Genomic DNA, 11954 nt, shown 5'->3' on the forward strand with positions numbered 1-11954 from the left:
TATATATATATATATATATATATATATATATATATAAATTTTTCAAAACATTTTGCTGCCTCAGCAAATCTCCTGGAAATTTACTTGCAAAGCAAGAGACTGAGCGGAGCCAGGTCTCACTTTTTTTAGACAGTCGCAGCTTGGATGGCCTCTCGGCAGCCCTGTAGGCTGGCACCTCTGGGTGGCCTTCCTGGAGCAGCCTGGATGAGTGGGCAGCGTCTTCCTGCAGGGCCTGGCCTCTGAGCGCCCTTTTCCTCAGCGAGAGAGAAGTTTCGGAGCTGGGGAGCCTGGAACAGAGCGAAGTTTCTTTTTATTCCCGGAGGGAGTGGTGTTTGTGGGCTGTGCCAGGACAGCTGAATCCCGACTTGTTCTCTCCATCCCTTTTCTCAACTTTCTGAGCCCTCTGCTGGCTCCCTGCCCGGGGCCTGTGTGAGAGGCCCAGGCCTCAACTTCTCTCTGGCACTGGGATGGGGCCAGACACGTAGGTGGCTTTTCCATGGCACTGCCTAAAAACTTGCTCTCCTGCCTGTGTGTGTGTGTATGTGTGTGTGTGTGTGTGTGTGTGTTTTCATGCCTACACCCTAGAAACATTCCACCCAGAGGTGCCAAAAATCACAAGGCCCCATTTTTTTTGGAACTGGTGAGCTTACTGTATTCCTGTCTGTGAGGATCAGATCCATCTGTCTCCCCTGGGGCTGGGGCTGTTTATGGGCGGTGGGATGGGCTCCCTCTTCAGCACTGCTCACAGGAGCGTGTGAAGACTGTTTTTCTGGGCCGTATCTGACAGTGCTCTCCTTGTAGGTCATAAAGAAGGAAACTGGATTTTGGAGAGACTTCGGATTTGGGATGACTTGTCAGTATCGGTCAGACTTCATCAACATAGGTGAGGCAAAGCTGCGTCTCTGCTGCCACCCGGAGGCCACTGCCCGCACAGGCCTTAGGGAACGCCCATGTCTGGGAGCCTAGGAGCGGTGATGAAGAGTGGTGTGGTTTTCTTAACCAATGTGTTCTCCACGTCCTCACCTGCTAGCCTAAGTCAGGCTTGAGGGTGGACAGCCATAGGCCCCTTAGTCTCTACAGCACCTTGGCTGTCTGTCCTTGTGGCACAGAAGCAGCCCTGGGGCAGGCTGTCCCACACCCCCTCCCACATGGCCTCTGGGCGCAGTGCCCCGCCTCTCCTACTGACTTCCTGAGCCTCCGGTAAGGGCCGGAGGGAAACCAGAAAGTTAGGAAAATCCTGCGAGAAGGGACCCAGGTTTCTCTCTGCTGAACTCTTAGAGATGTCAGATGTCACTTCAAACCCTGACAGAGTGTGTAGCTGCTGTCCACTTGCACATGACTCACAAGCCCATAGTCACACAGATGCTCATACACATGTGTACAGTACACACACACACACACACACACACACCTGTGGGATTCCAGAGCACAGAGAGGAAAGGCCCTCAGGTTCCAGCTGTGCAGACCAGAGTTACCAGAGGCAAGGGGACTTCCTGGGGTTTCACAGTGGGATGTAGCTGGGATAAGGACACAGAGTCTCCTGTCCCCCTTGGAAATACCTCCCCCCCCCCTTAGTGGTGCTTTCATATGTGCCTCTGGAGGGACTGGAATGTGGGTTACAGATGACTAGGTTAAGAAGGAGCAGGCCAGAAACTGGCCCTGGGGTCCTTCCCCCAGTCCTCCCCGGAGCTCTGTCTTTCTCCCTCCCAGTCTCCTCCCTCTCAGGCCCAAACCCTAGAGCTTCCTGTTTTAAAACCAAGGTACAGGAGCAGCCCCTGTTTTGTAGGTTTGTCTTGTTCAGAGCAGATTCTGATGGGCTATAGGGACCCTAGAACCCAGAGAAACCATCAGGTTTAAAAGAAGGGCTGGGGGGGCTCGGTGGTAGAGCACTTGCCTAGCATGCACAGGTCCTGGGTTCCCTCCCTAGCATTAAAAAAAAAAAAGTGATAAAACCAAACCATCTGAAGTCACGTCCCCTAAGAGGTGCTGGTCCCTGAGTGGCAGCTGCTGAGGATACTCAGCAACTGACAACAGGTGTTCTTTGGTGTCTTTATGATTGTGTCCATTCAAATCCCCCAAAATGATATTTTGGGAATGTAGCTAAAGATTTCCATTCCAAGGAACTCTGTTTCCTCGCACTGTATACAGAGATGATTGTGTGGACGCCCGTGTGTATCTATTTTGGATTTGTATCAATACGTTTATCATATTGCATTCTCCTCTTGGATCTTTCATATTTGGACTCAGTATATGTTTATCATTTTGGATTCTCCTAAAGATGGACATCACTGAGCTTGAAAAACAGGAAGCACAGCAGGCTGGGGAGGGTGCTGTTCCTCCGGAAGCCACCCCTGTAACCTCAGAGCCTGTGGGACCTGGTGAGACCCCATTCCTGGCAAGCTTGTACTTACTTGCATCCTGCCCACGTCCTGCGTGGGCAGTGGAAATGGGGCTCCCCTCAGTGGCATGGGCTGGATGAGAAATAAAACCTAGGAAACATAGAACGAAGAGAAAACCCCAGGACACAGAAAAATAATTTCAAAAAGCAGGGGCAGGACAGGACGGGCTAGCAGGTCACAGGGATCGAGCTTCTGTGCTATGGCAAAATGGAGCCCACACCTGCTTTATTTATAACAGGGGACATCAAAGTCCTTCCATAGAACGTTCTTCTCTAAAAATGGCTAACAGTGGGCTGTCCAGTTCCCAACACCCATCCCCAGAGCGACCATGAGAGGTCTTCCTAGCAGAGTGAAGATAGGGGTCATGTGCCTTGGGCAATCTATTGCGTGGGAATGCCACAGATAGTTCCCAAGGTTAAACCTAAAATCTCCCTGGTTACAAGCTGATTTTTCACAGATGGCTTCCTGAACTTTCCCGTGTCTTTTTTTGCACCTAGTATTTAACAAATAATAATAGTAATAGTAATAAATCAATTGTAGCTACCAGCCCCTTACATTACTAGCTTATTTGGTTATGATATTTATTTCATTTAAGGATAAAAAAATCTAAAATTCGAGAGGGTAAGTGGCAGCTTCCAAGAGAATCAGCACACAAATTCTGACCCCCCGACTCATCATTGGTCCCCTTCCTTTGCCTGTGCCCACTGAGGGGTCACAGTCACTCATAAACACAGCCAGGGGGTGGTTGGTTGTGGCTCCCTACCCTCCCCACCTGATGCCTGAGCCCCACCTTGGGGTTCCAGCAATAGCCCTGAACAGGAAATAAAGAGGCTCCATGAGAATGTCTGAGAAGGGATGTTGAGATCCCGTCTCTGCTGTGAGATCTGAGGTGAGTAAATCTCTCAGGTGAGACAAGAACCAGGACAGAAGGCCAGTGCTTCCTGCTTGGGATGGGGGGGTGGGTCATAGGTTAAGAAAGGTGAGGCTTTGGCCGATAGTGGCAGACTTTGCCAAAGGCATTCCTTATACGTGAAAACAATATTTTCAAGAAGAACTGGGAACTGTGAGGCCGGCCCTTTCAAGATGACTGACATCCCCAGCGTGAGGGGAAATCACAGGGAAGGTCAGGGCCACCGTGACCCAGGAAAGGAAGAGTGCTTTTGTGGGCCTGGTTTTTCCACACTGCAATCCAGGTTCACTCCACCTTGCCTGTGTGGGCAGGGGAGGTTTCTAGTTGGAAAGCTGAAGCACTTCATCCTGGCTGCTCATCAGTATTGCTGATGGCTCTTCCAAGCCGACAGATGCTCGAGATTCTGCTGCAGGTCTTGTTATCTCTAGAGCTTGGTGCTGTCTGCCATGAAGGTCATCTCCCTGTTGGGCATTTCCAGGGCCTCTGACCCAGATGGGTGCTCTGGTAACTTGGAGGGGCAGTGAAGCACACCCCTCTTCTTGCAAAGTTCTGTGGCTGAGCCCCTCAGGGAAGCCGGGATAGATCAGAGCGGCCCATGCCTGAACAGTGTTCTCTCCCCACAGGTGGATTTGATTTGGACATCAAAGGCTGGGGTGGAGAGGATGTGCACCTGTACCGGAAGTATCTCCACAGCAACCTCATAGTGGTGCGGACGCCCGTGCGGGGACTCTTCCACCTCTGGCACGAGAAGCGCTGTATGGACGAGCTGACCCCCGAGCAGTACAAGATGTGCATGCAGTCCAAGGCCATGAACGAGGCGTCGCACGGGCAGCTGGGGATGCTGGTCTTCCGGCATGAGATAGAGGCTCACCTTCGCAAACAGAAGACAAGCAGCAAGAAGACATGAACTCCAGGGATGGATGGTGGGAGAATGTTTCTTTTCTCCTTTTGCAATTCCCCCAAAGAGTGGCTGCACAAGGAAGAGACTTCCATAAAGGATGAAAGAAAGAATCTGATGAGCAAAAGAGACCGGAGGAGAAAGCCTCCAATTTCTCTCTATTTGGCTTTATGCAACAGGAATTCCAATCACTACTTTGCCTGCAAATGTAGCCCAGATGCACCCCGAGAAGTGTCTGACAAAGGCAGAATGGTTATGAGAAGATAAGCCTGCTGGTGTGGAGGTTCTGATGATGTTTACAACAAAACGAGATCTGTTGTTTTCTCTGCTCATTGAAATATTCATGAATTAAGCCCACTTTTGTAAAAAGTTTATTAGAATGAAAGGCACATTTCTCCTCGTATGAATGATTATACCAGTCAGGCTCTTGTTTCTAGGGAGGCTGGAGTATTGGAAGGCAGCAGAGGAGACCTTGTGAAATGTGGATCTCTGCTCTCCCTTATGAGAACAGTGAGCAAGATCAAAAGAACCAGAGGAGAAACCATAAATATCATATCATTTCCCCTCAAGATTAACCCCAAATAATCTGCTTGTCTTTTGGATGTCCTTTTAACCATCTCTGTTTATTTTATTTACAAATGCACTTTTTTTTTTGCTTGCAAGTTATACTCTGCTAATTTAATTACCGACTTGCAAGCCTTACTAAGGAAGCACAAAGTAGCATATGTTACATTTTCGAGAAGATATTTTGAGATGCATTAGGAAAACTTTTCAGTTCAGAGATTGACAACACATCCGGGACTTCAGATGCGGGTCCTGTCAGGCACGGGGCGGCAGGCCTTGAGACATTGGGAAGGCCTGGTCTGGGGCTACTGAGAGAAAGAGGCATAAATTTTATCTGAAGAGTATATCCTAAGAGGAGCAACTGAACACTGGAGGAAAACTGAAGGACACTTTCACCATAATGGAAAAGGAAACTCACTCAGACTCATGATATCTTGGGATATCTAAAAGTCAGAGGACACATTTCCTCCTCAGGGGAAATGGGGACCACTTTCTTACCTGTTTCAATAAACCAAAGTTATGAACCAAACAATCTCTTTTCAAAGCAGGGTGCTTTTCCTGGTTTCTGGATTCCATAAGAAGAAATACAGAAATATATATTTTGTGAAAGATCAATCCATCTGCCAGAACCCAGTGAGATGGACGTTTTTGCTACATGTTCACTCACCCCGGGCTAGGTGGAAGTCACTTAATTATTTTTAAAATTAAGCAGTTCTACCCAATCACCAAGATGCTTCTGAAAATTGCATTTGATTACAGTTTCAAACTATTTTTTAAAAATAAATACAGTTAACATTGAGTGGTTTCTACATCCATGTGAGAATTATTTATTTATTAGCCAGCACCAGATGCATGAGCTAATTATCTCTCTGATTCCTTGCCTTCTGTTTGCCCACAGTAAACTCATTGTTTAAAGGCTTCAAGAACATTCAAGCTGTTAGTGTGTTAAAAAAATTGTATTGATTTGTACTGGTAGTTCATAAAATTTCATTAAAACACAAGATATGAATGGAAGGTGGCATTGAACAGCTAATAAAACACAACTTGTGGATTTGATTTTTTTTTCTTGGAGTAAAAATACCATATCTTGTTTGGGGGAAACATTGTACATGTAGATCAGGGCTTCTCAACCTTGGTACTGCTGATATTTTGGGCTGCATAACTCTTTTCTGGGTTGGGAGGAGGTTTTGTGCATTGTAGGATATTAGGCAGTGTCCCTACCTGATTCTACCCACTAGATGCCACCAATATCTCCCATCCAGTTTAGACAATCAGAGTGTCTCCAATCATTGTCAAATGTCCCCTGGGAATCACCCCTGATTGAGAACCACCAGACTAGAGAGAGAAGAGGATATATTGAAAAGCCTGGATTCTGTATATGTTTTACTTGCCCTTTTGAGTTTATTTCCAAGGCCCCTTTCCACCCTGAGCATTTTCACACACTGTGGTGATACCAGAGACTTCAGGGCACACACATCTGACCTGTCTGAGCAGTGGTCCTGCCAGATGGGTGCTGATGGACCTGTATCCTCTTGACCATATTCTCCCAGGGGCAGGAGGTTACATTTCCAGCAAAGATGGTGATCAAATACTTGGTCATGGAATTAAGCAAGTTTAAGTGCCTCGGGTGGTGCAGACTAGGCTGCACTCTGTGGGCTAAACAAACTTTCATCCTTGACTACACTGTATGTTGCAGACGCCCAGGACAGTGTTCATGAATTAGGCTTTTAAAGTTTCTGAGGATGGCTGAAGAGAAAATATATTCAATTTTTAAAGCTTAGCTAGGTAGTGCGGTTTTATAAAAGAAGAGAGGCCCACCAAAGAATCTGTGTACATGATCTATCCGCATGGCCTGCCTAAGGCATGGATCAAGAAGGCTGGAGAAGGGCCCATTGGAGCATGAGCAGGAGACAGGAATTTAAACTTACACAACAAAGGAAAGCAGTCAAGAAACTGGCCTGCAGAACCAGGAGGCACTGGGTGGAAGGCCCCTTTCAACTCTGCATCTCCACTGTTCCTGCGTCCTGTCAATTGCCTGGTAACCAGCCCTGCATGTCGCTGAGCTGGGGTCTCCTCCAAGCAACAGTACCCATGCACCACGTGAGAGAGCCAGTAGGTACCTCTTCTCAGCTCCTCCCTCCATGACAGTCTCAGCCAGTTGTTAAGTATTTACCAACACCACTGCCTTTGGGTGACACCTGGACCTCCTTGTGCTGTTTTCCCTCCAACCTTCTACTTTCCATCCCTGCCCCCTTGTATTCACAAATGTGGTCAACTTTACTGTTTCCATACGTCAGAGATGAAGGACTTGCACCTAGCTGCACGTAACCTAACTACTAATTTTTGTTTCAGGAAAAATCCTCTGTTATCTAATTTTATCTACTCTTACCAGGATTCAGTGCAGTGTGGTAGCTAAGATCGTGGCTTCTCCAGCTAGATAACCAGGATTCAAAGACCAGCTCTTCCACTTGCAACTTACATGATCTTAAGCGAGTCACTCAACGTCTCCCATATCTGTTTCCTCGTTCAGGGTGATGAAGGCTATCACGAGTATGTCATCCATTTGTAAAGTTTGGTGAGTCCATAGGGATGAAGCAGTAGGACTTGTTAGGCACACAGCAGGTATTTAGGTCTCGTACTCAACACACACCCCTTATTTACAACTGCGTATCTGGCAAGTGTCTGCTAAGCTTTTCGCGATGCCCAGCACTTCTTGGATGTAATAAGACATTACAGGCCATGCATTGGGGATGATGAGAACATCATGTATGCTGTTGTCCTTTGTTTTTGTCATTGTGAAAACTGTATCCATGTGTGTGAAGAAAAGTTAATGTAAATGTAAAATATAATGGATCCTTTCTACCTCGACTTCCACATGGGGTGATTTGGAGCTGATGTTCCCCCGGGCAGTTTGGATGCATTTGGTGTTTCTGAAACAAGGAGCTCAGCCAGGAACCTTCTGTTCATCATACCAACTTTCTAAGGTAAGGGAGATCATGACTTCCATTTTCCAGGGGCAGAAAACTGAGGCTCAGAAACATGGAGGAATTTCCCCAGAGGCCCCACCACAAACCAGCTGCCTCCAGGACTCCCTGTCAGTGTCCCACCTCAAGCTCCAGAAGGGCTTGAAGCTCCACGGGGAGGAGCTTTGGCCTGGGGCAAGTCCAGAGCCCATCCCACCTTTACCTGCACCTCAGCCCCACCTGAGAAACCTAGAGAGGAATGAAACTTGTTAATCTGCCGTCCAGACAGTTGAGTAGCCAAGCCCCCTGCACCTCCATCTATCTGCAGTAATCTCTGCTCCACTTGGGACTGAAGCACTCATGCAGGATTCCAAGAGGTGAAATTTGAAGAGGGTCTTGAGTCAGAGGGGAGAGCAGGTGGGAATACTTCTGTTTTTTTAAAAAAAGACTTGATCTGTTTCTGAGAGGTGCTGATTAGAGATAATGACCTTGGGCTGCTCTTTAGTGGGGTAGGTGTGTTTTATTCCCAGCACACATCAAATACCTGGCAGCTTTGTGTGATCCATATTCTGATTACCTTTATATTTTAATTCAAAGCTGTTTCTCCTGGCAGGGCTTAGGGCTTTGCTGTTCCTGCCAAAAAATGTGGGGACTGTGCCAGTTGGTTGGGGGTTTGGGGTGGTGTGTGTGTGTGTGTGTGTGTGTGTGTGTATTTTTTTTCCAACACAGAATATGTTCCTTCCTGTCGGCAGAGGTGCCTTTCAAAATGTCTTTGCTCTACTGAGCCTTTGAATCAGACCCAGGGTCCCCTGGGCTGTTTCTGGCTTATGGGCAACTCTAACAAGAAGGCAGACAGGGACCGTGGGGAGGGGTTAAGGAGGGTGCCAGGGGACAGTCACAGCCATGGAAGGCAGAGGACACTCTGGGGAGAGAAGCGGGCTGTGTTCCTTCGCTGTCAGCCTAGATTCTGGGAGGCCCGGGCCACCCACAGTGGCCTCTGCCCAGGGCTCACCCAGTGTCCTTCCACCTGGTGTGGGTGATTGGGGGAACTAAATGTAGCCCTTACTCCTCATCAAGTTGGCAGCCAGACACTTTAGGTTGAAAGAAGATAAGTATACTCCAGGGGCTGGGGACATAGCTCAGTTGGTAGAGTGTTTGCCTCTCATACACAAGGCCCTGGGTTCAATCCCCAACACCTAAAAAAAAAAAAAAAAAAAAAGGTAAGTACACTCCAAGAAGCTCCCTCCACCTTGGCTCTGACTTTCTGCAGTTTACAAACCCACCCTTCAGCCATGTTTAAAAACAACAATAAACATCATCTGCCTGCTAGGGTGTTAAAGCTTATTTGAAAAGGATTTTAAAAATTAAAATTATAAAAAGAAAAAATCCAGAAAGACACTCAAATCCAAAAACTGAAGGAAAGTTTTATTTAACAACTATTTCTTTCTTCTAGTTACAAGCCTCAAACAGAACTGTGTAAAACTCCACCCTTAGCATGTGGGGCTGTCAGCAATCGTAGGAGTGGCCTGTGGCCACATGATGAGGATAGCCCCCCAAAGAAAAGACACTGGCCATTTTGCCTGGTTCTTGAGGCTCAGAGCTGGGGAGCGTTACTGGGATCTTAACTCACAAGGGGGGAAGACCACCTAAAGGAACGTCCTTTCAACTGAAGAAAAGCTGGAGCTGTTTCTGACAGACACAGGTGATGAGGCTTGCCCCATTTCTGGTCACTAGACTTAGCCCTGGTACTGCCTGAACTGTTGGAAGACAGGAAGAATAAGTCCCAAAGTAATGCCTCCTGCTCAAAAAGAAGACAGACACTCGGGGGTTTGTGATCAGGAATCCCTGGGCAACTGAGTCAGTTTGTTAATGGCCAATTTGGGGGTGAACACTGGTCCCTGCTAACTTGGGCCTTGTCAAAAACATTAGAAAACGACCCTTCTGCTGGGCCAGCAGCTCACACCTGTAATCCCAGCCTCTGGGGAGGCTGAGACAGGAGGATCACAGGTTCAAAGCCAGCCTTAGCAAAAGTGAGGCACTAAGCAACTCAGTGAGAGCCTGTCTCTAAATAAAATACAAAATAGGGCTGGGGAGGTGGCTCAGTGGCCGAGTGCCCCTGAGTTCAATCTCTGGTACAAAATTTTAAAAAAAGAAAGAAAACACCCCCACCTCCCTGCCACTTCAGATGCAAACTGCATGAGCCGTTCTCTGCAGATCGACTAGCTAAGGTCTTCTATAGATCATCATGACATCCCTTACACTTTAAGTTTCCCTCTCCCCTTTAATATCACCCTAGAAACTCCAGGAAATGGTAGGATACAGAGCCCACTGGTGGTATAAACTGAGCTAATGTAGGGGAGGCCAGGAGCACATGGACGCTGGCTTTGTTGAATCCACAATTCACTGGGAATAACTGCCATTTATGCAGCATTTTCTCTCTGCCAGGCACATAGCATATTTTTTCTTCTAATCCTCAGAACCCAAGTGGCTTTAGTAACATCTATTTTATAAATGAAGAAGCTGAAGTCCAGACTTAGTAAATTTTCTGCTTTAAGATTCCACACAGTTAGTTAATGGTATAGGCAGGAGCCAAACCCAATTCTGCTGGGGTCTCTCTAATGTTTACATCATACATTAAAATGAGAATACTTTGATCATTTCAGCCTCTTGATAGTTCTCAATCTAGGGCAGTGGTATAAAGTCTAAAGATCCCTGCATAGGGAGAGAGGGAAGGATAGCAAGGAACCAGGAAATGTAGTCCTGGTACTAACATCCACACTGGATGCAGTACACAGCAGAATTAACACTGCAGAAAAATCAGTCTCTCACGTAGAAAGGACAGATAATCAGCTCCCCTAAAATGCACCAGAAAGAAGAGACAGATAAAAACAATGAGGAGTAGTCACAAAAACAGAAGGCAAAGAAGAGAAATCTAAGTAAGACTTATAGCTACTCCTAAGGAAGAGAACAACACAATTCAAACAGAAGTGTTGTTTAAAGATACAATTGTAAAAAAAAAAAAAAAAGATACAATTGTGGAAAACTTGTGTTCTAAGAAAGACATGTGCATTGCAGCCTGCAATGAAAGCATTTACTGTGTACTTGACAAAAATGAAAGTAAAGAGACCCCTGGCTATATATACCAACATAGCCCAAAATAATTTTTGTGTCTTCCCTGCACCAAATGGCAGAAGCCCCAATATAGCTATGTGTGAAGGCCAAATGTTCCAACTCAAGTTCATTAGGAAAGAGTCCTTTATGGAAGGTGGCAACTGTAAAAATTTACGTCTTGAATTTTTTCTCTTTTAACCTAGAAGGAGTAGTATCCTCAAGTAGTATCCAAATAGCTCGTGTGTTCTGTTCTTGTCTGTGCACCATCAATAGATGACAACTTAGATGTGACTGTGCTTCATTCTTTCTAGTGCACTCTCGGAGCCAAAGCAGGCAGAGCAAGTGCTGTCCCTTGTCCCCAGAATACAGAAACAAACTCACAGAAATTTGCTCACTTTCCTATAGTCCAGATGTATTTTATACATGCTAAGTCTCTCATCCTACATTTTAAATTTTCCTATTCAATTTACACTCATAATTCCTATTTTTCTGTCTCTTACATTCAGTCTCCAACGTGCATGGTAAGGAGATGTGTTTTGACTGTCCTCTCAGCCATCAGTAAGGACTTTTTGGCCAGCATTCCAAAGCTAAGATGGAACTTCATTAAACAAGACCCTGAGATCTTTTGAGATTATACAAAGAGAGAATGTAGACATCACAAAATAGTTCATAGGAGCTACTGTTTTTTGAAGTACACCTTAATTCCTAAAAGGTTTCAGTTTCTTCTTTGTTCACTTCATCTGACAGACGTGGACATCATATCCTTCATGGCACGTCATCTCCTGTTACTTTTAGAGTGCAGATAAGGCAGAGATATTTTTCCCTTGACATTAAACTCCAGCATTTGTGCAGAAGAGAGATTTCAACAAGGACTCTGGGGACGTGTTCCATTGATCGGTATTGGCTCTGCTGCGGGGTTGGCTTCACACACAAATGTCTGTTTCAGAGTGTCTGTTCAGGAAAGCCCAGTCAGAGGCTGTAGGATAACCTAGATGGACAGTGTCACTCAAAGAGCTCCAGGTAGTCAGGTGGCTGTTCCTGCTGCCCACAAGGGTAGAGCAGCAGTTCTTTCCCCAGGGAAGTTATGGGCTCCTCCTGTCAATCAAAAG

At 46.4% G+C, this 11954-nt stretch overlaps 2 protein-coding genes across 5 annotated transcripts in view; one reads left to right on the plus strand and one right to left on the minus strand.

The window, feature by feature from the left end:
* Csgalnact1 (chondroitin sulfate N-acetylgalactosaminyltransferase 1) overlaps window positions 1-5827 on the plus strand; it is a 176792-nt gene extending 170965 nt beyond the window's left edge. Inside the window, exons 9-10 of the mRNA XM_015499536.2 lie at window positions 802-883; window positions 3933-5827. Of these exons, the coding sequence (XP_015355022.1) occupies window positions 802-883; window positions 3933-4216 (366 nt within the window). The 3' untranslated portion in view covers window positions 4217-5827. The remainder of the gene's footprint in view (window positions 1-801; window positions 884-3932) is intronic.
* A 3311-nt stretch (window positions 5828-9138) lies between these two features.
* Sh2d4a (SH2 domain containing 4A) overlaps window positions 9139-11954 on the minus strand; it is a 64617-nt gene continuing 61801 nt past the window's right edge. For all 4 annotated transcript variants that reach the window (XM_015499541.2, XM_015499538.2, XM_048801651.1 and 1 more), the window contains one exon: window positions 9139-11940. In XM_015499541.2, the coding sequence (XP_015355027.1) occupies window positions 11848-11940 (93 nt within the window). In that variant the 3' untranslated portion in view covers window positions 9139-11847. The remainder of the gene's footprint in view (window positions 11941-11954) is intronic.

Source organism: Marmota marmota, unplaced genomic scaffold, assembly GCF_001458135.2.
Source record: "Marmota marmota marmota unplaced genomic scaffold, marMar, whole genome shotgun sequence".
NCBI lineage: Eukaryota > Metazoa > Chordata > Mammalia > Rodentia > Sciuridae > Marmota > Marmota marmota.